The sequence below is a fragment of the Argopecten irradians genome, chromosome 16, assembly GCF_041381155.1.
Source record: "Argopecten irradians isolate NY chromosome 16, Ai_NY, whole genome shotgun sequence".
Classification (NCBI taxonomy): Eukaryota; Metazoa; Mollusca; class Bivalvia; order Pectinida; family Pectinidae; genus Argopecten; species Argopecten irradians.
In genome coordinates this window covers 23,914,638-23,942,079 of record NC_091149.1, presented here as the reverse complement: position 1 = coordinate 23,942,079, position 27,442 = coordinate 23,914,638, and the positions used below count along the sequence as shown (strand labels likewise).

At 35.7% G+C, this 27,442-nt stretch overlaps 1 protein-coding gene and 1 long non-coding RNA gene across 3 annotated transcripts; both read left to right on the top strand.

The window, feature by feature from the left end:
* The first annotated feature begins 1,158 nt into the window (after positions 1-1,158).
* Positions 1,159-15,413, top strand: LOC138310932 (tumor necrosis factor receptor superfamily member 11B-like). Of its 2 annotated transcripts, XM_069252261.1 has the most exons (4): positions 1,159-1,249; positions 4,388-4,455; positions 11,309-11,660; positions 15,100-15,413. In XM_069252261.1, exons 2-4 carry the CDS (start codon positions 4,393-4,395, stop codon positions 15,264-15,266), a joined length of 582 nt encoding a protein of 193 aa, XP_069108362.1. In that variant the 5' UTR covers positions 1,159-1,249; positions 4,388-4,392; the 3' UTR covers positions 15,267-15,413. The 2 variants fall into 2 exon arrangements, with proteins under 2 accessions (XP_069108362.1, XP_069108363.1); XM_069252262.1 differs by lacking the exons at positions 1,159-1,249; positions 4,388-4,455 and adding an exon at positions 6,004-6,087.
* Positions 15,414-16,395: 982 nt separating this feature from the next.
* Positions 16,396-19,846, top strand: LOC138310827 (uncharacterized). Its single transcript, XR_011206482.1, has 3 exons — positions 16,396-16,824; positions 17,100-17,330; positions 19,580-19,846. It is a non-coding gene; the product is annotated as an uncharacterized lncRNA (long non-coding RNA).
* Positions 19,847-27,442: the final 7,596 nt, after the last annotated feature.

Sequence of the window (27,442 nt, the reverse complement as noted above, 5' to 3'; positions counted from 1 at the left end):
CACGTGTTGTACTATCATTATACACTGATAATGATAATACTAGAGAGCATGGTTATTGAGTCCATGTCAGTGCAAACTGTAAATATTGTGGTAGGCTCGCCATTGGATACAGATATATTCTACATATAGCGCTATCTCGCTATATTGAACCACCTCTAGCGCAATCAAAACACTGTTCAATCCCTTTATATATGTTGTGATTGGTTGTAATGCTGTAGCACTACAGGTATACTCAATGTGTAATTTAGGTTATTTACTGTGCATTATTTAGTAGTGCTGGCCCTGCAGGTAGGGCGTTAGAATTGTACCTGCTGTCCCTATTGCATGATCGTAAAAGGCGACTGAATTTATTATCTTTCCTCTTCTTTGTAACTTACTTTATCTTTCCTAATGCCTTCCTTGGCACCGCCTCACATTTGGCCTTGAGTTAAGCGTTCTCCCCTGTGAGGAAGGCTCTTTATTCTGTCCCCTGGTCGAGACACACCAAAGCCTATAAAAGTGGTAGTTTCTGCTCCTGCTTTACAATAGCTTTGTTTTTGTTTAATTTACGAATTTCCATGTCAACTTTTTGTGTAATTATACTGCTGTTTAAAAAAAAGTTACAAGGGTGAAAACTGTCCGATGCAGTGCCCGTCTCAGGTCACCCGACATATTCTTTCAAACCTTTATTTCAAACCATTAAAGATACACACAACGGACAAGTCATAATAATACTGTTAAAGATACCCAAACCGTAAAATATAACATAAGAATTGAGAACAAGTACAAAATGTACCCTGTTACGAACATTAAACATCTATATAGCTGATAGCTAGCTATTTAGTCCAGTATTTACTCTCATACACATTAGTATACGTTACATACAGTCATCATGTACACATATACATGATAACCTATTATCTCTTACTTCGTCCCACCCGAGTTCACCTGTTATATATCAACGTAGCTTTGGGGGTTTCCATATCGTTATACAAACCGAGCATGACGAAATCGAAAACATTTAACGGGAGTTCAGCTGAAGATATGTTTCTTCCATGAACAAAAATGATAGATTTAGTTCTAGCAAGGTCACACAAGTTTACAAATAAAGGAAAGTGCTCATCCTACTCATACGTCATTTCCGGTACGTCACATGCAAATTATCATTTTGTAAATAAATGAAAGGAAAGGTAGGTAAACAGTCAGAATAAATAACGGTTTCGATGAAAGGGATCATAACGGATTGATTTAGGAGGACATTGGACTATAGGTCAGTAATATATACGTAATCTATCTCAGTATAAACTATTGTAATCTGAAAAACTAATGAAATGTAATGGAAGACATTTACAATATTTAATGATATAAATCAATCACCGTGTATTAATTCTCGCCCTGCAGGTAGGGCGTAAGAATTGTACCTGCTGCCCTATTGCATGATCGTAAAAGGCGACTAAATTTAGGATCTTATCTTTTCTTTCTCTCTAATTTACTTTGTTCTTCCTAGATTCTCCCTTGACACCACCTCACGTTTGGCCTTTGGTTGAGCGTTTGCCCCTGTGAGGAAGGCTCTGGGTTCTGTCCCCTGGCCGAGACACACCAAAGTCTATAAAAGTGGTAACTTCTGCTCCTGCTTAGCGCTCAGCATAACGGGAGTGGGACGACTAGTTTGCCCGTTGTCAGTATAATGTGACCGGGTGGGGTGTGTTGCTTGGTGTCTTCGGCGGCAATATAGCACTATAAAAAGTGCAACAGTTCCACCATACAAGAAGACACAACACGAATATACCGCAAGTCTCCCAAAACACGCACCTTGCACAACATACACGCAACACACCGCATACATGGGAGGCCGTCCTTACATGACCATAGCTGTTAATTGGACGTTAATTAATCAAAGAAACACAGTATTAATTTAGGTCAAGATAACAATGTCATCGTGAAATAATGTAAGTAAGTAAAGTAAATTATTAGTAAGTAAAGTAAATTATTAGTTCGGATACGAGTTTACACAGTCAAATGATCCTAATAATAAATGGATTTAGGCTATGAAGTACAAAGATTGAGTGGTAATATAAGCTGTCCTGTCTTGAAAATATGCCTAAAGTGGTATGATTTGTCTCCGTCTTTCCTTGAAACATATTATTTTAGTCACGTGAGCATCCACAATGAAATAGAATAATCGTTTGATTCTTCATTAAATACATGAATGGCTGCGATTCCGAAATCCAAGATGGACGCTTAGATAAAATGGGTTCGGTATTTCATAAAACTGCCAACTCACTATAACCACTTCTACTTCTTCATCTGATGTGACATCTGATCATATATTTGTCTGTATGATGTATACAATTCACCATATGCTCATGTGTTCGTATGAATTCCATTTCTAAATAAAGAAATCTAACACACCCCCCCCCCCTCCCTCCTCCCCTCCCATCGCTGAATAAGGGCCATGAAGGTTTACTCTTTTATTGACTGCTGCTTTCCTGTCTTTCTCTTATAAAGATGTCTTCCAATACGCTAAATACGTTTTCGCCCAATGTACCTTCTCTGAGTTGTAACACTCACAAGATATACTGGTTAGTGCCACAATGAACAGCCGCCATTCTCGATCGTTTCACTTATGGGATATTTCAGATAAAGAGACAAGTTTACATGTGTCTGATATCTAACTGAGTTAGTTGTCTGCCAGTGGTCCTAATCTTGAGTTTACGCTCCCTGGACTTCTATATAGCGTTCCTAATTCCCTCCCCTATCTTCTGCGTGACTATGCGGGGTTTTCGATATCGTACAAATGACGTCATTCCGGTTAATGTGATGTCAATTTTTAGTTGGACTAAATGACGTTTCATTCACCAGAAGGTTCAAGTTCTGGCTCAAGCTAGAAAAAGTTCCTTCAGATATGGAACAAATGCACGTGATCGTATTGACAGATAAAGCATTTCATATTGACGGATAAAGCACAAGTTTATCCGGCAGTAGTTATCGGTGAGTATGTGGGACAGTTGCAGGATAAACGACGTAGTCTGTGGTTAAGCAGTCGGATCACACTAGTTGTTTGTGGATTTCCTTTGTCTTTATTGAACAGCTAACACACTTTCTTTTCTTCTGTTGTTATTTCGCCATCACCACCTGGCTTGTCTGCGCCATCGTTATCTCCTTAACCGTAAATAAGATTAGGAGTTGAAGCTCGGAGTCAAAGATGAAGTGTTTACTAACTTTTCTGAAGAACTTAAACATCAATCCATACGACCTATATTCCAAATCTAAAAATATAAACGAAAAATAAAAAATAAAAACTGTATGGTCAGTTATATATATATATACAGTCGAGACTGTCTGAGCGACCCCCTGTATGTAGCGACTCCCTGTCTTATGTGACCTTACTTGAGACTCCCAACGTATTTTGCTATATAATGGGTCTGTTTTCAGCGACTCCCTGTCTTACGTGACAAGCGACCATGTTTTTACAACCCAAACATCATCAAAAGTCTGTCTTGAGCGACTTTTCATTCGCCTGAGGCCATAATTATGATACATAAAGAGGTGTGAACATCGAACTAAACATCGACTGTTGTCACTGTTGACTACAATAAGAGTAGTTAATGTGTAACCAGTTTTGATGGATCATGAAAGAAACAGTCAAACCAAGTTAATATTTTAAACAAGCCAAATGGAACATCTATTGTTGAATTCTTTATCAGAATGGTTAATTGAGGATTTTATTTAAATAGTGAGTTTGGAAACAGACTTGTGATGCTTTGTACATAACTATTTCTCGTGATAAATAAAAAAAATTAGAAGATATATTCTGTACATTATTATCTCCCACGACAAACCTGTCTTTAGAAAATTTTTACTTAATATCAGACAAGTAATATTTATGTTCGAAATACGTTTTATAGCAGTTGTGTTTCGCCGGCCACCATCAGCCATCGTTCTAATGAGATATGTGTATTAGGTTATACTATGCTGTAGAAGTCTTTCCAGAGGTTCAAGCGTTATTGGTTATCCTCGATATTCCAGGGGTTACAATCACCCACGTCATATCCACCCCTGGACTATGTCTTACTGACATTAAGACATTAAAATATTTCAGAAAAAGACTAATCAAAGGCCTGTACAGGTACTTGATAACAGAGAACGACGTCCAGTTTATAACGATACAGTCAACAACCGTGTACCGTTATTCAATATTATGTTGATGTAAATCACAGGACCAATCTATCAGTGTGTTCAGTTTGATATGACCTAGTCCAGGGGTAGGTATATCACGACAGTGATAGTAATCCCTGGAATATCTAGGATGAGTACATTATATGGCCAATCCTATAGTTAGGCGTGATAAAATATCGTATCATTCTGATTTATTTATGGGTAAACGCAATACACACTTGTATTTCAGTTAAGATGAACATCGAGTTAGCTGTGGTATTAGTGACAACCTACGAGTGTCTGTCTGCCTTCGTAATGGTGAGTATTATGTATTGACCATGACTTGTTACTTGTTTGTTTTTGTTTGATTTATTAACGTCCTATTAACAGCTATGGTCATGTAAGGACGGCCTCCCATGTATGCGGTGTGTTGCGTGTATGTTGTGCGAGGTGAGTGTACTGGGAGACTGCGGTACGTTCGTGTTGTGTCTTCTTGTATAGTGGAACTGTTGCCCTTTTTATAGTGCTATATCACTGAAGCATGCCGCCGAAGACACCAAGCAACACACCCCACCCGGTCACATTATACTGACAACGGGCGAACCAGTCGTCCCTTTCCCTGTATGCTGAACGCTAAGCAGGAGCAGAAACTACCACTTTTATAGACTTTGGTGTGTCTCGGCCAGGGGACAGAACCCAGAGCCTTCCTCACAGGGGCGAACGCTCAACTCAAGGCCAAAAGTGAGGCGTTGCCAAGAGAGGCATTAGGAAAGATAAAGTCAGTTAGGAAGAAGAGAAAAGATAAGATCCTAAATTTAGTCGCCTTTTACGATCATGCAATAGGGGCAGCAGGTACAATTCTAACGCCCTACCTGCAGGGCCAGACTTTGTTACCAGTGGAAAGGTAACAAGTACTTGCAAAAAAGTTCTTACTGAAAATTTGTCATTTTGCTCCGTCCGCCCGGTTGTCTTCATGTTTGTCTGTCTGACCTTTCTGAAGAACTTAAACATCAATCCATACGACCTATATTCCAAATCTAAAAAATATAAACGAAAAAATAAACGAAAAAAAAAACAAAAAAAACAAAAACAACTGTATGGTCAGTTATATATATATACAGTCAAACCAAGTTTATATTTTAAACAAGCCAAATGGAACATTTCTTGTTGAATTCTTTATCAGAATAATTAATTGAGGATTTTATTTAAATAGTGAGTTTGGAAACAGACTTGTGATGCTTTGTACATAAATATTTCTCGTGATAAATAAAAAAAAATAGAAGATATATTCTGTACATTATCATCTTGCACGACAAACCTGTCTTTAGAAAAATTTTACTTAATATCAGACAAGTAATATTTATGTTCGAAATACGTTTTATAGCAGTTGTGTTTCGCCGACCACAATCAGCCGTCGTTCTAATGAGATATGTGTATTAGGTTAAACTATGCTGTAGAATTCTTTCCAGAGGTTGAAGCGTTATTGGTTATTCTCGATATTCCAGGGGTTACAATCACCCACGTCATATCCACCCCTGGACTATGTCTTACTGACATTAAGACATTAAAATATTTCAGAAAAAGACCAATCAAAGGCCTGTACAGATACTTGATAACAGAGAACGACGTCCAGTTTATAACGATACAGTCAACAGCCGTGTACCGTTATTCAATATTATGTTGATGTAAATCACAGGACCGATCTATCAGTGTCTTCAGTTTGATGTGACCTAGTCTAGATAGGGATGGCACGACAGTGATAGTAATTCCTAGAATATCTAGGATGAGTACATTATATGGCCAATCCTATAGTTAGGCGTGATAAGATATCGTATCATTCGGATTTATTTATGGGTAAACGCAATACACACTTGTATTTTAGTTAAGATGAACATCGAGTTAGCTGTGGTATTAGTGACAACCTACAAGTGTCTGTCTGCCTTCGTAATGGTGAGTATTATGTATTGACCATGACTTTGTTACCAGTGGAAAGGTAACAAGTACTTGCAAAAAAGTCCTTACTGAAAATTTGTCATTTTGCTCCGTCCGCCCGGTTGTCTTCATGTATGTCTGTCTGTCCGTCCATGTATGTATTTGTCTCAATGTCGGTGCCACATACATGGAAAGATTGATGGACTTGCATGGAATATCTTTTTTGTGTTAGCTCAAAAGTTATTTTGTATGAAGGCCATTGGTTTTCGTTTCCAGATTGAAACTACGGATTCGAAATTATTATGGATTTGGATGAAACATCAGTCCTTTTGATTCAGGGTCATTTGTCAACTTGGAAGGTCGTTGCTAGACTGTGGAGAAAAAACATGGTTAATTTACCGATATTACTATCATGGATGTCAGGACAAAGTGAAGGTCACTTCTCTATTTATAGAAAATAATTGTTAGCACCCTGTCTGAATCTCTGATATCTTTGCAAAAGTTTGAATTCAATGATTGTCAGGGCCCAGTTTCACAAACATACGTTAAAGATGCTCCACCGCTGACAAATAGTATTTTTTTCTCTATTAAAAACAGAACCAAACGATTTAGTATTTTTCTTCGGCTACAAGAGTTACTTACTTCAAGCCACTACCACCAAGTTCGAGCTTCTAATTTTACTTCAAGATAAAAATATGAAAAAAAAAATTAATTGCATCCCGAAAAAAATCCGTGGCACTATGTCCTATATGGAATGAAGTACTGATTGCGCGCGCATGCACTAAAAGCCAAATAGATAACTTTATATTATTTTTGTGTTAATTAGACATACATGTATATATACACGATTAAACACCAAATATTGTTCAAGTGATGAGCATCGTTTATGCTCTGTGGGCGGTGGAGCACCTTTAACTTTAAAGACGACCTTTACTTAAAATCCTCCTTAGAAAAATATTACAGAATTTATGAAAGCTCCTTAACTTAAGATTGTTTCCTTAACTTCTCTAATGGTTTCATATGGATAATTTTATTTAAGGAATTCTTTAAAAAGGAATGTTCCTGAAACTGGGCCTTGGTCTATGTTGCCTTTTTCTCTTTTGTATTTGATGTGTGTAACCAGTTACCCAAGGGTAAGTTATACGGCAAGGCGAAGTTGTTGATCTCAAGGTCTTTATTTGGCGAAAATGTGGCCGTATAGTGTAATGTGTCCTTCCCACACACTCTCTCTCTCTCTCTCTCTCTCTCTCTCTCTCTCTCTTCTCTCTCTCTCTCTCTCTCTCTCTCCTCTCTGGCTCAGGTATGTTGTATATGTTATAGTAGTGCGTTCCGTATGTTATGATAGTGCGTTCCGTATGTATTGTCCAATCTGTAAAATTGTATGATCCCATCCGGGTCTTGCAGTCTCCTGAATACATGTGTTGCTGTGAAGATATCAATGGCGTTGAGTATTTTATTTGTCAATTAGACAACACAACAAGGTAGGCAGACTGGTCTCGTCTTATATTGTCTTCATATTATTTATAACTAAAGCCAAACTTGCTGGCGTCCAATATGGACTCTTGGAAGTATGTTAGTCCACTAGCATAAGATAACGGACTATTCAAATTACCTTTCGTCCGTGGTTTTTCTTTCCTCCCGTTAACAAATCTTTTTTACCATTATTTTCTGGAAATACTGCAGGGATCTTTCTCAATGATGGCCGATAGGAAGCCATCTTGGATGTTGATAGTTGAAGTTTGTTACCCCTATTTCTCATACAATATTGAAATGATCTGTCTCAAATTTCATAGGTATGTTTCCATAGGGTCCTAGTTGTGCATACTGCATTTTGGGACTGATCGGTCAACAAGACGGCTGACTTGGAATTAGATATTTGAAGTGTGTTGCCGCTATTTCTCAGAAAGTACTAAAGGGATTTTCAGATTTGATTTGTAGGCCCTCCCGGGCTCTAGATGTACATACTATATATTGATGATCCGCTGACCGTTAAATCGATTCACTCTCACTCTGAGAATAGGGATTGACGCTATTTTTTCTGAAGGTAACGTCATACTTTTCAGGAAAAAAACGACGTTGAGTTTCGCTCGCTCAGCAAATTATATCATTACTTACAACAGGCTGTGGATACATTAGTTACTTATTTTATGTCAGATTTCTTTAGTTTTATTTTTATTGTATTCGTGAGACATCGGCCATAAATTCCTGTTCTACATTCGAGAAACCAACGGCACAGTTTCAAATTACTCACTTGTGTTCTGAATATCATGAGACTGACTTGAAGTTTTTCTGATCAGACACCAGGCATTCACTTACACACAATATTTAGGATTAAGTTCTTCGGGTAATATCTTATATAATGAACACATTAGACTTGCAATGTCTTTTCATGTTTTTTTCCCATTTAATTTACACAGTTGAGAATTGCTTAAGATTTCGTATTGGAGAAATACATGACGTTTATCATATAGAAATCCAATCGGTTTCCCGAATTTGAATAGTTTTGGTTATTAATTTCCTTAGCAATGGAATACAACACAATAGCCTAGATATGAAGACACTATTTGATGTATTTTTTAATGCCTTTCTTTTTGCAGTCACTTGTGCTGGTATTTCACTAGTAATTTACACTTGTTTAGAGGTTGTCCGCGCTTTTAGATATCCAACTCAATACATTGAGTATTCTTGGTTTCTAGGGACCTCAATCCACACTTTTTCTTCATTTCTTAAAGGTAGGAGCGAGTTTGATTTTCATAGATTATTATCAGTTTTCACGTCGATCAATTACTTCACCTGTATTATCGCACATTGTTCTTCGTGGAATGTGGTACTGGCCCTACTGATCATCTAATGTGCACCAGTTTAATTTATAGACATATCAGCATACTCAATGTATGACTCTACGTATTTGTATCTTTTCGGATTATCTTTTTAGATAGTTTGACAGCGTTGACTCTGTTCTAGCTCTGTGTTTCTGCCTTGTTGCCCTCTTGTTATTGCCATCCAGTCCTGAATGAAGGTGAAACTCAAACTACTTCACAAGATATTAAAATTCATCTGGTTTTACATTGGTAATGGTAGTGGAATTTCAGGTTATAAAATTCATGCTAATGCTTGTCTACGACAAGATTAGACATATTAAACAGTTTACTGTGCTGACCATGTGCGTAGTTGTCACAGATGGTTGAAAGGCTTATCTGTAGCTGTGAGATTAGTTACACAAATAGCAGTATGTTAACATTGTGAGAGCTGGACGGTTTAGTGCCAATGTTGTGAAGTAGTGAAACAACCTCAATACTGTAGATTAGTCAAGATAATGAACAATGCGCTGGCCCCTTCGGCTGCATTGTCCAGTTTATCCTTGACTAATCTCAGTTTTGGTGTTTCTCTCCTATACTGAATAACCTCATAAAACTAGATATTTATATCACTCAGCATTGTAACAAGCGTGTCCAGTTCCACTATTAGGGAACTTAAATGCGGATACGATTAAAAACACGATATTAATCTCAAATTTAGACAAATGTCGCATAAAACCACTATTAATCAATCTCAAATATGTGGTTAAAAACAGTAAAACAACTATTAAATACACAACTTCTCTTATTACTAACTACAATGTTAAAAAACACTATTAATGCATTTAGACAATGGTTTAAGAAATACCACTATTAATCAACTACGATATGTTAACAAATAATTAAAACAACTTTACAATGTTGAAACATTGAATGAAAAATGTGTCAAATAATATTTCAACTACTGTTAATTGTATTCTTCAACTACAACAATGTTAAAAATACTTTTTCAATACACCCCAGGATTAATTACACGGTATGGACTAAAACACTATTACTCAACTACAATGTTAAAACACTATTAATCAACTACAATGTTAAAACACTATATAATCAACTACAATGTTAAAACACTATTTATCAACTACAATGTTAAAACACTATTAATCAACTACAATGTTAAAACACTATTAATCAACTACAATGTTAAAACACTATTTATCAACTACAATGTAACCTTGGACTTCAGCAAGACTATCAGTCTGTCAACCACTGATATATGCGTCGGCAATACATTTTGTTTTGGTTTTATTAGTTTAACGTGTGACAGGTTCAGGTACCCGGAGAAAAACAATCGACCAGCAGTCAGTTTCTGGCCACTGTGCCATCTGGGATTCACACTCATGACCCGGAAGTGCAGAGTTTTTGGTAATATGTTGGGACATCTTAACCACGCGAATCACAAATGGCTTGGTCGAATGGTGACTCTTTTCGGAAATTTACGGAAATTTTTCGCCGGTGAAATTATTTTATCAGGTTTGAAAACGACCGATGGGGTCTGTTAGCAGATTGGTTTTCCTTAAAGATGAATTGTTTTATAGAATCTGTTCAAATATATTTTTTGCAAAGTAGTTTTCTATAAACACTGTCTTTATGCTGGAGTTTTTCCTTTGGGGAGGGGAGGATGGTTGCATAAACGAGGAATACAAAATAATCCGTCCAGGCATGCTGTCAGTCATCCTAGATACTCTGACGCTATATCCACCCCTGAAATATGTCACAGGAAAACTGAAGACAACAGAAGCCACAGGTAATTTTGTCCTTTGTACATCAAACAATCGAATACCGGTATACTGTGGTTACCGTGTGACTGTAAGGTTGGGCGTGCCGAGGATGGCTGTGAGTTAGAATGACAGAGGCCTGTTTACATTATTGACCAGCTAGATCTAGTGAGTCTCTCCAGGCTTATATCACATCTAGATCTGTGTATGGCAGCAAGTGTTTCTACCGTTCCAGGATGGTAGCATTTATAATTGGTCGCTTTGTCTGTCATTATGATCTGTTTACGTTGATTGTCTTTCATGCTGTTGAAATTCCACCCGAATATAGATAATTTATCCACTTTCATTGGTTGAATCGGTCGCTTTGTCTGTCATGATGTTGAAATTCCACGTGATTATATATGATTTGTTCACTTTTATTGGTTGAATTGTTCGCTTTGTCTGCCATGTTGTTGGGATTTCACCTGATTATAAATAATGTGTTAATTTTGATTGGTTGGTCAAAGGGATGTGTGTGTTGATTGGTTATTTAGCTGTTGATGATATTTTGATGGTAAATAAACTATTAAAAGATCTTCATTTATGAGTATAAAAATTACGGTACATATATCTACTGTTTTCTTGATTACCCTGTCTCGTGTACTGTTCTGTATTCTGTAGATGGAGACGACACACACCTATACCACAGACAGTGGTAGAACCTGTATCATGTGTCCCCCGGGATATTTCTTCCACTCCGACTGTAATGTTACAAATACCATTGCTGTATGTGAGCCCTGTCCCACGGGGACATTCTCCATACTCTATAGCAAAGCAAAAAGTTGTGAGGACTGTTTAAACCACTGTGAGTCTGAGGTCCTAGTTATCGTCAAGAACTGCACAGCTACAACAAATATGGTCTGTGATTGTCCGAACGGAACGATACTGGAGAACGAAGACAAAAAGCATGCCAAGTGTAATCGAGGCCCAATGGTTCCCCAACAAGGAAATGTACGAGACGCCAATCTGTATGGTTTGTATATTGATTTACATTAATGACCCTGGCAGAAGTACAAAAGTAAACGAACCTCCTTTTTCCATTTTTATATACATAGAAGGGGTTTGAGGTCCCGTACAAAACCTGTGAATTTGATGACATGGGGTCTCAGATTTTCGCCTGCATAGGCGGTAATATTTACTGTAGTTTATGTAGGAATCACATTTATGAACAACATGTGTTCAATTCTCGTAAGATTCATTTTAACATCATATCCAAATTAGTTCTGCATGACTAACCCCATGGGCCAAAAGGGATGGAGCCGAAATAGGTCTAATCTTCCAAAAACTCCTTTTAATTTCATTGCCCTGGGATCTCAGATTTTCAAGAGGTGAGGGGTCTATATGTATTTCACAAAAAATGAAATAAGGAAAACATCGATTTGACCCTTATTTGTTCAATTTTCATAGAAAATTAGTCACACATGATAGGAATAATTACCCTAAAAGAGTTTTTTTTAAACATAATAAAAGGGATGCTTTTTCGACGCGCGAAGCTCTGCTCCGGTTACATGAACGTAAACAAAAGTACATACTGAGATCAATGCCTGCATGCATGGATGGCTAACAATTTTTGTCGTACTTCCGATTCAACCTGTTCCGGTTTGTGCGTTGCACTGGTTCTGCGTAAGCTATTGAATGGAGTCAAAATTTCCATTAACAGGAGTAATTTAACATTTTTGATCTTATCTTAATATAAAAAAACACTTTCGAAAATTAAAAGCTATTGAATGGAGTCAAAATTTCCACCAAGCAAAGACGAGCACAAGGCATCATGACGTCAAAACATGTCAACAAATGGCGCGAAATCATATGATTCGCATACGCGTTACCACAGCCTTGTAGCAATGCATGACACAGAAAATCAACGTCCAAATCCGAATCTTTGATTTCTGTTCAAATTAAAAATTTTATTATACTAGAAAATTATATACTACTATAGGTCTACTTTGAAATATGTCCTTTTATTTTTAAATTATGCCTTCTACTTAAAATAGAAAACAAAAATCAAAAAGGGGAGATTCGCTCTTTTCATGCCTTGCATGATTCTTATTATCCATTTAGTGGTCCTGGCTGATCCCCAGGGGCCTGAGGGGTGCAGTTAAAATGGGTCAAGAAGAATAAATTATCAAAATCATTCTGAATTCACAGATTTGACGGAATCTTAATAGAGAGAGAGCGCAGCGAACTCTTTTGATAGAGGTGTCTCGGTAACGTTTCTCTATGTAAATCATCTATATATTTATATTTTGTCATGAAACTTAACTTAAAAGCCGGCTTATTTGACCATTTGCGTCGAAGTTCGAATTGGCAACGGAGAATGACGTTGACGAATATGCTAAATACTGTTTTTCGTGTTATAAACTCAATGCCAGTAGTTCGTTAAAACTATGATTTTAATATTAAAATTGTTTCTAGCAGTACAGGAAGTCAAATGCATACAATAAGCAATAAGATGACATCGATAACAGTTCAATCGCCTGAATGATCAGGGGAGATAACTCTTTCGCCGTTATAAATTATTTAGTTGCTTACCTGACATCTAAACTGCATTCATTTCTATTTGGTAACAGTTACAAAAACCAACAAACAAAACAATGGAACCCTAACTGTGAACGACGTCCCACTCACCCTAAGGTGGAGACGATTGGCTGAACTTGAAGTAGGCAGAGTTAAAAATGATTGAAGTCTCACTTGCTGAAGATCAAACGCCAGCTAAACGTTGTGGCTAAATTTCTAACTCGCCTACCTTTAGCGGCTATATAAGCACATTTCTAGCACATCTTTATATAAACGACTACTACAACTGGAAAGAGCGATATAGGAGGGGTATCAGTTTGGGTCGTTTTACGGCCACTCAATGATAAGCAAAATATTTTGCTTGAAGATACCTTAGGCTCAGATGCATATTGTATGCTATTCAGAATATCCGTGTTTTTCTGCGCTTATGGTAATTGCAGAGTTTAAAGGTCAAGGGGTGAAAATTCACATTATCATTGTTTGTGAAGTGCAGTTCAAAAAACAGTGACCTAGTTAAGCAAAAAACAGTGACCTAGTTAAGCATTTATTCTAATTTAGCAATAAAAAGTATATTTTTTTGCTGAAAACTAGGATTTTTCAAAGATTTGATAGCTTGAAATTGATGTTTAGTACTGCATAAGAATCGTTACATATCCTGCTTAAGATGATTACATCCTAGACCGTATTCAAAATTACACTCTCGCGTGATTACAAACTATACACTTTGAAAAATTCATAATGAAAACATCAGTGTATGTGAACTTTTAAATGCAATTGGTAAATGAATATATTTTACATTATATCCTAAATCTTAACTTTAAAGTCTTTTGAAACTTTGAAAGGACAATGCAGAAGTGATAGACGGTATTTATAGTTTTTCTTGCTATAAATCTAAAGTCATCAATTTTGTTTAATACTATATTAAAATTATTCCTAACTGACCTCATGAGAGGTTACACGTTGTAGTTTCATTCTGTATCAGATCTCAGTTGAACGCTAAGGTCCATGGCTATTTATTTTTATCGCATGATCCGCCTGTTTCTGTCATGAAGACATAATGAATTTCCAGTCAATGAAAATCATCAACTTTGTTGTTCAATTATAGCCTCGTTTTACCACCACTCGTTTTGTGTTCAAAAATTGAATATGACAGTCTATTTTTAAATTATTCGGGGTTGGTATTCTCCACGTTTTCCTATCGTTTTAGATAACCAATCATTGTAATGAAACCACCAATACAAATCTGAAAATCATATCTAAACAAACAGAACAACTTATGTTTTGGGTTCATGTCAATTTAAATGATACATGTTGACATTGTAAAGAAAAATCGCAAACAAGAGGTACTATTCATACTCAAGACGATGTAAGATGAACTGGGAAAAGAGATATTGACGTCGACTCCGCCTGGGTCAATATTTCTTTTTTCCAGTCCATTTTACATGATATTCACCAGCACAAAAGTCCATAATTGTATAATATCATGGTGTCAGGGCATAATGTTGATATATCATTGGTTGCAGTCCGACTGATTTAGCAACGTGGTTGGCAGATATCTTTATGGGTTGGTGTTGAATATTACAAATTGATTTATTTATTTTTATTTTGTTCGATATTATAATACAATTGAATGTCCCTCTATGGAATTATTTCCCAAGAAAGATATATTTCACCCTTGAGATATTACATCTTACCATGGTGACAATTCTAGATGTATCCCTCGCCCTCAAGAAAATAACTTTCTCCAGGGAGGTAGTTCGAGATATATTCCTCCACAGAGGACCATTATGATATATTGTACAATTTACTTAAAGTTATGATAATATAAACAAATATGCACGTTTTAATAACAGTTAGTTCCCGAGATATAAATTCCGTTTGCCTGCAATTTTCAGGAACCTGGCGCGCAGTGTGTATAGCGATAACAACTGTTTTGGCGGTCTTTGTCATCGCCACGATATTCACTGTAGTACTACTAAAAAAGCGGGGATGGATTCAACGACCTGGCGGGCAAACTGACAGACAACCTGGCGTGCAACCTGACAGACAATCTAGCTTCTGACAACATGACAGACAATATGACAGACAAACTGGCAGACATCACGACAGACAATCTGACCGAAAAACTGGCAGACAACACGATAGACAATCTGACAGACAACACGACAGACAATCTGACAGACAACACGACAGACAATCTGACAGACAACACGACAGACAATCTGACAGACAACACGACAGACAATCTGACAGACAACACGACAGACAATCTGACAGACAACACGACAGACAATCTGACAGACAACACGACAGACAATCTGATAGACAACACGACAGACAATCTGACAGACAACACGACAGACAATCTGACAGACAACACGACAGACAACACGACAGACAACACGACAGACAACACGACAGACAATCTGACAGACAACACGACAGACAATCTGACAGACAACACGACAGACAATCTGACAGACAATCTGACAGACAACACGACAGACAATCTGATAGACAACACGACAGACAATCTGACAGACAACACGACAGACAATCTGACAGACAACACGACAGACAACACGACAGACAACACGACAGACAATCTGACAGACAACACGACAGACAATCTGACAGACAACACGACAGACAACACGACAGACAACACGACAGACAACACGACAGACAGACAACCTGACAGACAATCTGACAGACAACATGACAGACAACACGACAGACAACACGACAGACAACACGACAGACAACACGACAGACAACACGACAGACAATCTGACAGACAACACGACAGACAACACGACAGACAACACGACAGACAACACGACAGACAACACGACAGACAACACGACAGACAACACGACAGACAACACGACAGACAATACGACAGACAACACGACAGACAACACGACAGACAACACGACAGACAATACGACAGACAATACGACAGACACACGACAGACAATCTGACAGACAACCTGGCAGACAACATGACAGACAACACGACAGACAACACGACAGACAACCTGGCAGACAACATGATGGACAACACGACAGACAACACGACAGACAACACGACAGACAACACGACAGACAACACGACAGACAACACGACAGACAATCTGACAGACAACACGACAGACAACACGACAGACAACACGACAGACAACACGACAGACAATCTGACAGACAACACGACAGACAATCTGACAGACAACACGACAGACAATACGACAGACAACACGACAGACAACACGACAGACAATCTGATAGACAACACGACAGACAATACGACAGACAATCTGACAGACAACACGACAGACAATCTGATAGACAACACGACAGACAATACGACAGACAACACGACAGACAATCTGACAGACAACACGACAGACAACACGACAGACAATCTGATAGACAACACGACAGACAATACGACAGACAACACGACAGACAATCTGACAGACAACACGACAGACAATCTGATAGACAACACGACAGACAACACGACAGACAACCTGGCAGACAACACGACAGACAACCTGGCAGACAACCTGGCAGACAACAGCCTGACAGTAGTGAGAACATAAAAATGCCCGAGATACGTAAGTTGTCTTTTTGCATCTTTGTTCCCGTGTAGTCTTACGTGTTTGTTTAATTATAGATATAAACTTTTTTATATTTACACTATACTAATCGTGTATAAATTCCATTATTGGACGAAAGTTGTTAAAAGATTGAAATATCATAATTGATTGATTCCTCCATATCAACACTACAACAAAATCAAAATTATTGTTTTTCTCCTTTAAAACAAGTTGCTGTTTTTCAATCTTCCAGTTATGTGTAGTGTATACACACCAGATGAATCTCTTTGTAGTGATTCTGGATTGGACAGAGGTTCCCAGGATTTACCAGAAGACAGAGACGATGTAGTATCCAGATCGATGGTTCCCTTGGAACCGATATTTCGGTTCCTGTCCACTCACATGACCCCAGATTGGAAAGAAGTTATCCGTCTTCTGTTCCAAGGTTACTGCGATAAATACATTCAAATATCGAAATCTGGAAGTCGGAGTAACCACAGTAAATCTTCTGCGTATTTGAGCTAGTGAGTTACATTTTCGGACAGAACATTTGGTATGGTTTTGTTTATCCACGTCCAATGAACAGTCATTTAACAGGATCATTTAACGGCAAAATCCTATGTGTGTAATGTATGTGTACGTATCTAAATGATTAATTATTTGGGGGGTACCATTTTTTTTAAAATACACGTATCGAAAATGGTGGTGTGCGACCCTGGAACTTAGTGCAGTAACCAAGGGGAGGTAAGACAGTACCCGGATGCTGACCTCATTCCTGAACCCGAAATAAACGAGTTAAGTCACACAAGTTTTCGTCTCCGTGTTTCAGGTAAGTTTTAGTATTGTAATCGAAACATCGGTCAGTTATATTGGTCCCCAGTATTGATAATGTGTCGTTCTAGGAAATGGAAGAGGTTTTGGTAGTTGTTAGACCATATATTAGTGTTTATTGTTAAGATTCTAAACCGCGTGGTCCAGCGGGGCTTTGTCCAGCATCCCGCCATTGTCCAGTGTAGCGTGGGTAAAGTGATGAAATCGTTCTGTGATTGTACGGTGCCAAAAATTGTTATAAGTTGTAATGTAAGACAAGATTATTGTTGATGTTAGTATTTTATGTTAATATTTCCCGATTACTGATTCTGTAACTTGAGATTTCGCTCGATTAAAACTTTTCCTTTGCTCGGTCGTCAACAACGCGAGTCTCGCAAATCACGAGTTGCCTCCCGTGGACTATCAGAAATAAGACCAATGTGTATTTTAATGTGATCGAATTACGAAATCACAAACGGGGATAAATGCTAATACTCAGGAAAATATTTGTGTGTTTATCATGTTGTTACAAATTGTGAATATTATTATAAATTCATAATGTCATTGTCAGATGTTATAAAATATGGATTGTTGGCATATTAATGAATGATGGGAAAATAAGGCAATGAGTTAAAACCTGTGTTTCATAGTTATTTTGCTTCATTCTAAATTGATATACACTGTAACAAACTTTATTTTTCTTAAATTAATATTGTATAAATAATTTCCTCGATCATAAATTATTCCTTTGATTTCATTTGAATTTTTATAAATTCGCTATCGCTCATTAAAACCTGGTTAAATCAAATATTTTATTATTATTATTATTATTTTGTAAAGTCCTAAATATTCAAATGTACCAAATTAATTTTAATTGGAACAAAACTAGTCATTATTGTACAATCTAGTCATTTGATGTGCACCCAGTGGTGTGTTGTCATGTTGCAAATTCTCTAGTCTAGTCAATTCATGATTTTACTTCAACATTGTTGCAATATTTTAGTCCAGTCAAGCTATGCTATTTCAACTTAATCAAATTGTAATTATTTTAGAATAATCAATACATCAGAATTGTTTCCACTTTTTGAACTTCTGAAAAGTTATGCATTGCCAAGTCGTTTGATCTTTGACAGTTTACAAAATAGAAATAAATGTAACCGTATTTCACGATGTCAATGTACTCTAGACAGTAACGAGCCATGTACTTGTATTTGTCAACTATGTACTATTGTTTAACTGTTTTATTGTTATGGAATTGTAGGATTCCTGAACCCGAAATAAACGAGTTAAGTCACACAAGTTTTCGTCTCCGTGTTTCAGGTGTGTCCGTCTCTCCGACAAAACTCAACCGTAATATTTGTGTACGTATCTAAATGATTAATGAGACTACAGTATCTCCGTGTTGCGTCTGCTTGACATAGGGGAACTGTTGCCCTTTTTATTGTGCTATCTTACTGAAGCATGCTGCCGAAGACAACGGGTAATACCACAAGCAGTAATTAGTTGGTTCCTATCAATACGTTTTAGGAAGTTTGTGATACTTGGCATTGTAGTTGTTGTGTAGCAATATGTTAGGGATGTTTACACGTGTCTATGTTTGTTTGTTTGTTTGTTTGATTAATTAACGTCCTATTAACAGCTCTGGTCATGAATAGGATTACTTCTAACTTCCAATTGGTAATTACTAACTTCAACAAATCGAAGATAATGTCATGAGAACGATTTCCGGAAAAGTCAAATGGATAATAGTTTAGTATGTTTATTTCAGTTTTGACACTGGCAGGAGAGCAGACTTGAATTGTTCATGACCAGGAACAGGACGATATGATGTGTGATGGGATCTTAGTCCATTTAGATATCGTCCTGGGGAAGCATGATTGTCGGAATAATTGTTGATAACCTGCCTGTATTGCATGTTTGCATAATATCAGATTATGATTTCGTCAAACTCTCTTTGTTGAAGATACAACTGAAGATGGTGATAACGTGCTAAACTTAGTAACACATGACCATTAAGATACCACGGAGATGATCTACCAGTGTCTACTGACGTGGCAACAACAAGAGAAGATTGTTCGAGCTTTAACCGTACAACACATGACGACACTTGTGGAAGAAGATTGTTCGAGCTTTAACTGAACAACACATGACGGCACTTGTGGAAGAACTACATACACGGTTTCCGTATACTTATCACGATGATGATGATGATGATGATGTGATGATGATGATGGGGATGATGGTGATGATGATGATGATTGATGGTAATGATGACGATGACGATGACGATGATGATGATTGATGGTAATGATGACGATGACGATGATGATGATGATGATTATGGTGATGATGATGAGGATGATGGTGATGATGATTATGATGATGACAATGGACGATGATGATGATGAAAATGAAAAAGATGATGGTAGCGATGATGGATGACAATAATGATGATGATATGATGATGACAATGATGATGATGATGATGTTTTATTCGAAAATATTTTTTAAAAGTAAAACTATTAAAGGAAGGTTTCGCCCAACCAAATAAATAGTTTTTGTAAAACCCGATAAACAGAAAAAAAAGATGAAAAAACACATTAAAAATACCTCAATTAAATTTCTTCGGGTATGAGATTGAACAAATGTGTCTTGAATACAAAATTGAAAATTGGTTTATTACGATGTCAGACTGACGGGATAGTATGCAATTAAAGTTGCGATGAATTGGGTTGTCGAAGTTTCGCGCACGCGCGTTGTTGCGTCCTTAAAGTAAACAAAATGGCTGAACGAAAGAGTGTGAGAAAAAAATGTATCTGAATTGGCAACAAAGCGGAAAAGATTAGAATGGAATCGGTAGCACCCTGTGATATATCTATGGAATTAAAGTCAAAGATGTTACTTCAAATGTAGATTATTAAATCACACAAATATACTTCCAATTTTTATACACCATGTACGATCACTTCTACAATGATATTTTAATGGGAAAAGTTAAAATCTCTCTACGTCCTATTCTGTGAGTGTCTTTACCGATATAACTATACACAACACAATTCTGACTATTATCAATAATAGTTTATTATAATATATTCAGAAATAGTTTTATTATGTCGGGCAGTTTCCCAAATACTGTGTATTTAGTACATGTATCTATAGCAACTATGTGTAATGTTGTCACGAATGGTTTCATATAATATTTAATAGAAATGCCTGACGTTTGGTTATTTACGTGGGAAATTTAATTCATTATGATGACAAACGCAGACACGCGTAATTGTATTTTGGATTAAAGATGTCTCCTTTTCCACCTAACCATGTGGTTGCTGTATGTATGCAGGCTTGATAATTAGATAAAAGTAAAGTCATTATCTCCTTAAAAGGATGCCAATTGAATTTTAATTTTACCCCATACAGGTTATAAAAAAAAACTTTCTCAAGTTTATCTTAGTTATATATATATATATCTTTTAATACAACGTTGTTAACAGTGCATCTCCTCCCTTTGACATGCCAATTTAGCAATATTCTTTCTTCCATGTATTTTATGTACCACCATACTTCATTGACACTAATTGATGGATTGTTAATGTTTTATCATGCTATGTCATATGTTTGTTTGATTAATTAACGTCCTATTAACAGCTATGGTCATGTAAGGACGGCCACCCATGTATGCGGCGTGTTGCGTGAATGTTGTGCGAGGTGCGTGTTTTGGGAGACTGCGGTATATTCATGTTATGTCGTCTTGTATAGTGGAACTGTTGCCCTTTTATAGTGCTATATCACTGAAGCATGCCGCCGAAGACACCAAGCAACATTCCCCACCCGGTCACATTATACTGACAACGGGCGAAGCAGTTGTCCCGCTCCCTGTATGCTGAGCGGTAAGCAGGAGCAGAAACTACCACATTTATAGACTTTGGTGTGCCACGGCCAGGGGACAGAACCCAGAGCCTTCATCACAAGGGCGAACGCTCAACTCAAGCCCAAAAGTGAGGCGGTGCCAAGGAAGAAGAGAAAAGATAAGATCCTAAATTTAGTCGCCTTTTGCGATCATGCAATAGGGACACATGGTACAATTCTTACGCCGTACCTGCAGGGCCATATATATGTCATATACATGGAAGTTATAAATCTTATCAAATATTTCTATGCTTTATGCTGATACACTTTATATGAGTATCTTTTCTGTTGTTGGAAAACTTTTGGCTTTCAAATTATTTTAAAAAATATATATAAATATTATGAAAATTATAAAATTTCTATAGTTGTGTAGTGATATCGAACAAAATCGCGTTCTCTGCCCACTCTCCAAATTTCTCATCTTCATGTCAGATTCTTAGAAATGAATTAGTTATAATTAAGGAATTATTTGTTTATGTTTTTTAGCTTACACACCAGTAAACAACAAAAATAAAAATCCTTCTTTATATCTACATTTCAACCGACTATTTCTTTTAAATTTAATGCTCAGATAAATAATAAAACCTGATTGATGTTACAGCCGGTTAATTGATGAAATTCCGGACCAGCTGCCTCCAATCTGGCGGAAAATGTTGTCATGTTCAGGAAGTACACAAAATATAGTTTCTTAAAAACACTATCCTTTTCATTCAATTTATGCAATATTTCTCAAATAAAATTTAAGATATTCAATAAATTTAAATTGTTTAATTGAAGATAAAAAATACAGAAACAATATAAGACAAATCTGATGCTCATTAACATTACTTGCGGAAGTCAATCTTTCGGTGTATGTATTCTTGCGCAACAACCGACTGCGTTTGCACAAGTGTAAACGACCCTTTCCCAGGAAGAAGTTGGTGGTGGAATTATTGTATATGCAAGAGCTACTGTAATATGTAAGCGAAGAGATTTGGAGTCTAACAATATTGATATTATTTGGTTAGAAGTGTTAGTAGATAGCCATAAGTTCTTGATATATATATATTTAAAGACCCAAATAAAAAAATACCCTTTTAACTCATGTACAAGTTCAAAACTTCAGTGGCTAGAATATAGAATAAATCATAGAATCCTGACTACTAAGACATTTTTACTAAGAATAGGTAAAGCGGATAATAACATATGTATATTTTGTAGAACTTCGCCAGAAACCATAACACACATACTATGGAACTGTGATAAAACATCAAATCTGATAGAACAACTGAGAATAGCAATTATTACAAAAAATCTAGGGCTTAAATTCAGTAAAAAAGAATTTATATGTGGCAAGAAAGCATTCACATTTTAATTTAGACATTTTAATCTTACTAACAAAACAATACATTTATAACTGTAAATGTCTTGAAGTAGATCTTTGCCTAATAGTTTAAAAAAACACATCAAATTTGAACTGAAAGCTCATTAAATTTTAATAACCAATAGTAACATAAAAAATAAACAACTGGTCTTAACAGAAATACAAGTTTGGCTCCAATTTTAAATTCTAAAACATTAAAAACATACACAAAAACCAATAATAACTTGTAAAAATAAATATTTGACCTAGGTTTGACAGAGGTACCTTGTATGTATGTATGTGTGTCCTGCATCTCTCTGATACTCTGATACAATGTATATTACCTTAAAATATCAACTTATCCTCTATAAATTATCAGTGAGTTTGTTAGTGTGAATGTGTTGTCCATTGATTGATGTATATTATGAGTATACATGACTACTTTTATATTAACTTAATTAACTCCAACATACATCATTCATATATGTTGTATTGTATTTGTATGTAAAAAACTTTTGAAAATGAATAAAAAATAAATTAAAAGAAAATATAGAAAACTGGCGAAAATTACATGTTTAATATTTATTTTGATGATAATATTTCTGATCAAGTTATAACTGGTGAAATAAATGTTGATATGTTCAACCTTCAGCCTCACTCTCACCTAGGCCGATTACTAATAAAATATAATCTAAGCAGTTTTATTAATGGACCCACTCGCATTATTCCTCCCTCCTCTTCTTCTATTGACATCCTTCTACATCTAACAACAATGATCTAATAAGAAATTCAAATGTTCTTGCCCCGATTTGCAGTGATCATTGTCTTTATAACTTTTGTATATCATATTCAGTATATAAACACACTGCATATAAGAAAACGATATGTGAATATGATGGTGCTAATATTGATAGGATTGATTATAATATGAGTAACGTTGACCGGAATTCTGTAACACAAAATAATGATGTTAATGAATCAAATAATATTCTAGTTGAAACAATTAATTAAGGAATGATTTTAATGTTTGCTGTTTACTAGTGTGTAAACTGCATTTTTGTACAGATATTTTTGATGGCGCGCGTTAGCGCGTCATGTTGAAATATCTGCTAGAGTCTGTTCACTTAGAAGCCGCCAGGATTATAACGGGATTGTGCAGAGGAACCTACAATGACATACTTTAAAAAGAACTAGCTTGGGAATCTCTCTCTGGTCGGTGTAAAAACAAACTTATACTATGTTAAGATACTCCGTTCCCTTACTCCACAATATTTGAAAGAAATTGTACAACCATTTGTATCAGCCTAAAAATGAGAGATGACAATTTATTATAATATTCCTAAGTGCAGAACTTTGACTTATCGAATGTAAATACTATTGCACAATTTAAAACACTCCTTTTCAATATTTTTAAAGTGGAATCTGAAATTGCAAACATCTTTCTAAACAAACTTTAAGTTCTCGCAATATGAATATTACTTTATGCTAGCTTAAAAATTCATCTATGAATCTTAAATCTGAGATATTTCGCGATCAATCAAAATGATGCTTATTTTGAAAAAATGAACACAGCTCTGAGTGAAATTGACTGGACACTATTGACTCAAAATCATGAAACTGAAAGTTTTAACAGCCTACTAACAGGTGCTATTCTTAATCAGATGGATGAATGTATACCTTCAAAACTTATAACTATTAGACCTGATTATAAGCCATGGATGAATAGAGAAATTAGATTGATACTTCGCCAAAAAATTGAATACATTAAAAGGCGAAAAACAATAATAATCCTGTACGTTGGGAAACTTTAGAAATATCCGAAATGAGGCAATTACTTTGATTAGAACTGCAAAACATGATTACTTTAAAAAATTACAAAAATCTCTATGTGATAAATCTATTCCCCCATCTAAATGGTGAAAAATTGCTAAATCAGTTCTGAAAAATGAACATAAATCTGAGAGCATAACTCCTCTTATCCATGATGGAGTCAGTATACAACATCCAATTGATAAAGCTGTAAGGTGGGGTTGCAAAATCCGCCCACGCGCCGATTTTTTTTCAATTTTTGCAGTGTAAAAGGTCTAGGTACATAACTACTTTTATGTGCTTTTTATTTATTTGTATGTTTTAAAAAGGCATAAAGGGCCTAAAATGATGTTCCTAAAATTACTTTGGGTATGTGGCAAGGGGACCCCTTGTGTCCATCTTTTGAACATAATTTTTATTTTTTAATTATTTTTGTTAATATAAGATACTTCATTCTTTATTTCATATCCATTTATAATGATATTTACGAATTATTTTTAGGACAAATTGATTTTGAAGCAAAAAAATCTGAAATTTTTGTCAGGATAAAAATGGAGGATATTGGGCTTGCTCGAAGTATTTGGCATGTTATCGATTTTGTCCACACTTTTAAAACATTTTAAAAACATGCTATAGATATAATCCTATAATAGATACTTTTTCAAAAAAATTGAAATCCGGGAAATTAGCATTTCATTGACTGAAATGTAGCGAGGGAAATTTTCTAAAAAATCAATATTATATATACCCTAGTTGACCATAAATTTGAAATTGATCATAGACACCATAATAAAACAACAGTTAGTAATAGAATGTTTTGTTAATTAACATATGTACACTAAAAAATTTGCATTTCTATTCATGCATCTTGCCTAACAGTACAAAAAAGCCTAGCAACTAGATATGCTCTTGGGTGAAACAAATAGTTTCTTTTTCTTATCAGAAATCAAATAATCATTGGAAAGAAATATGTTTTCGTCAGCAGCTTAAACACAAAAGATACAAATTAAGATTATCCATTACTCTTATGTAGATAGAAACTATTTTAAATTGAATTTAGAATGATTAAAGAGGCAAACAGAGTTAAATTTGATTTTCAAATAATATATGTATAGTTTAAAAATAATACCTGCACCTTAAAGTCTACAATCTTAATTTTGAGCAATCAAACGGCTTTTATTTCGAAACAATGGCAACAATGTATTTAAAACTGTTACTATCTCATTCGGCATACTCCATAACCCATATGTACCAATTTTCACTTATATCTAATAATATATAAATTTCAACCAATCAGAGACCTCCATTTTGTTTCCATGGCAACCAATCTTTTAAAAAGTGATTCCATGCTATTCAGCATATTTTATAACCCATATATACCAATTTTCACTTAAATCTGACAATATCTAAATTTCAACCAATCAGAGGCCTCCATTTTGTTTCCATGGCAACCATCCTCTTTGAAAGTGTTACCATGTTATTTAGCATACCTCGTAACCTCTATATACCAATTTTCACTTAATTCAGACATCATTTAAATTTCAGCCAATCAAAGGCCTCCGTTTTGTTACCATGGTAACCAATATTTTAAAAGGTGTTAAAATGATATTTAGCAATGAAAATTATTACTGTACACTGATTTTCACTTATATTGGACTCTGGAATCATAAACAGGAAATGTATAACTAGGTATACTAACAAAGAAGTGGTCCGTTGCTACATGCACTCTCTATTTTTAAGTCACTCAAAAACAGTTTTCCCGGATTTTAATTTTGAAACTAATTTACACATAGACAGAAGATGTCATGGGAATATTTTTAAATGGGGGTAAAATTGTGGACAAAACCAGTAACAGGGTGAAATGAGATGACAAAGAGCAATGTTTCGTTTTCGTTTTTTCCAAAAAGTGTTACTTTTTCGTAAACAATATTATTTCAAACAAAATTTTCTGTTAAAATTTAAAAGAAATGACTTAAATATGAAGTATACGATCTACTCAAATGATTTATGAATAAAAAATGTTGAATATTTAACAAAGGCTAACCTTTTTTGGCATGTTTGTGCAGGTAGTTTTAATGAAAATGACTACAAAGAATTCAGGCCCTTTGGGCCTTTATAAAATCAAAGGGACAACTAGTAGTACATTCAATATGCAAAGTTTCAAGAAAATTGGGCTGTAGGCAGTTTCTATAGGATTTTTAACATTAGCTTGAACACCACCTTTAAATATATTTTACACCGACGACAATGATACAGTACAAAAGCATACGATAAAACATTAATAATAATGATTATTTTACATCTATTGCAACTTCTTCTCCTGATCTAGAACAGCCTCCCCCTCCTGATCTAGAACAGCCTCCCCCTCCTGATCCATTTCCTTCTATGTTAGATAACATGATTATAACAGAGCAAGATGTGATTGATCAGCTAAATATACTTGATATCAAAAAACCTCCTGGTCCTGATGAAATGATTCCAAAAGTAATTAAAAGACTTCAAACCTCTATCGCTACACCACTAACATTACTATTTAACAAAACAATACAAACTGGAAAATTCCCTTCGTCTTGGAAAATGGCAAATATTCATGCCATCTATAAGGGTAAGGCTCAATTAATGATGCAACTAATTACAGACCAATTTCAATCACTTCCTGCTTTAGTAAAATCATAGAGAAAATAGCTTTTAAAAAATTATGCAATTACCTAGTTGAATATGAAATCATATCTAAACACCAATCCGGCTTCTTACCTGGTGACTCTACAA

Excerpts from the sequence above, each read along its gene's own strand:
- LOC138310932 (XM_069252261.1), top strand. The coding sequence starts at position 4,393 with ATGAACATCGAGTTAGCTGTGGTATTAGTGACAACCTACGAGTGTCTG. Across the intron at positions 4,456-11,308 it reads GTCTGTCTGCCTTCGTAATG|ATGGAGACGACACACACCTA; the intron begins GTGAGTATTATG and ends TGTATTCTGTAG. Across the intron at positions 11,661-15,099 it reads ACGAGACGCCAATCTGTATG|GAACCTGGCGCGCAGTGTGT; the intron begins GTTTGTATATTG and ends TGCAATTTTCAG.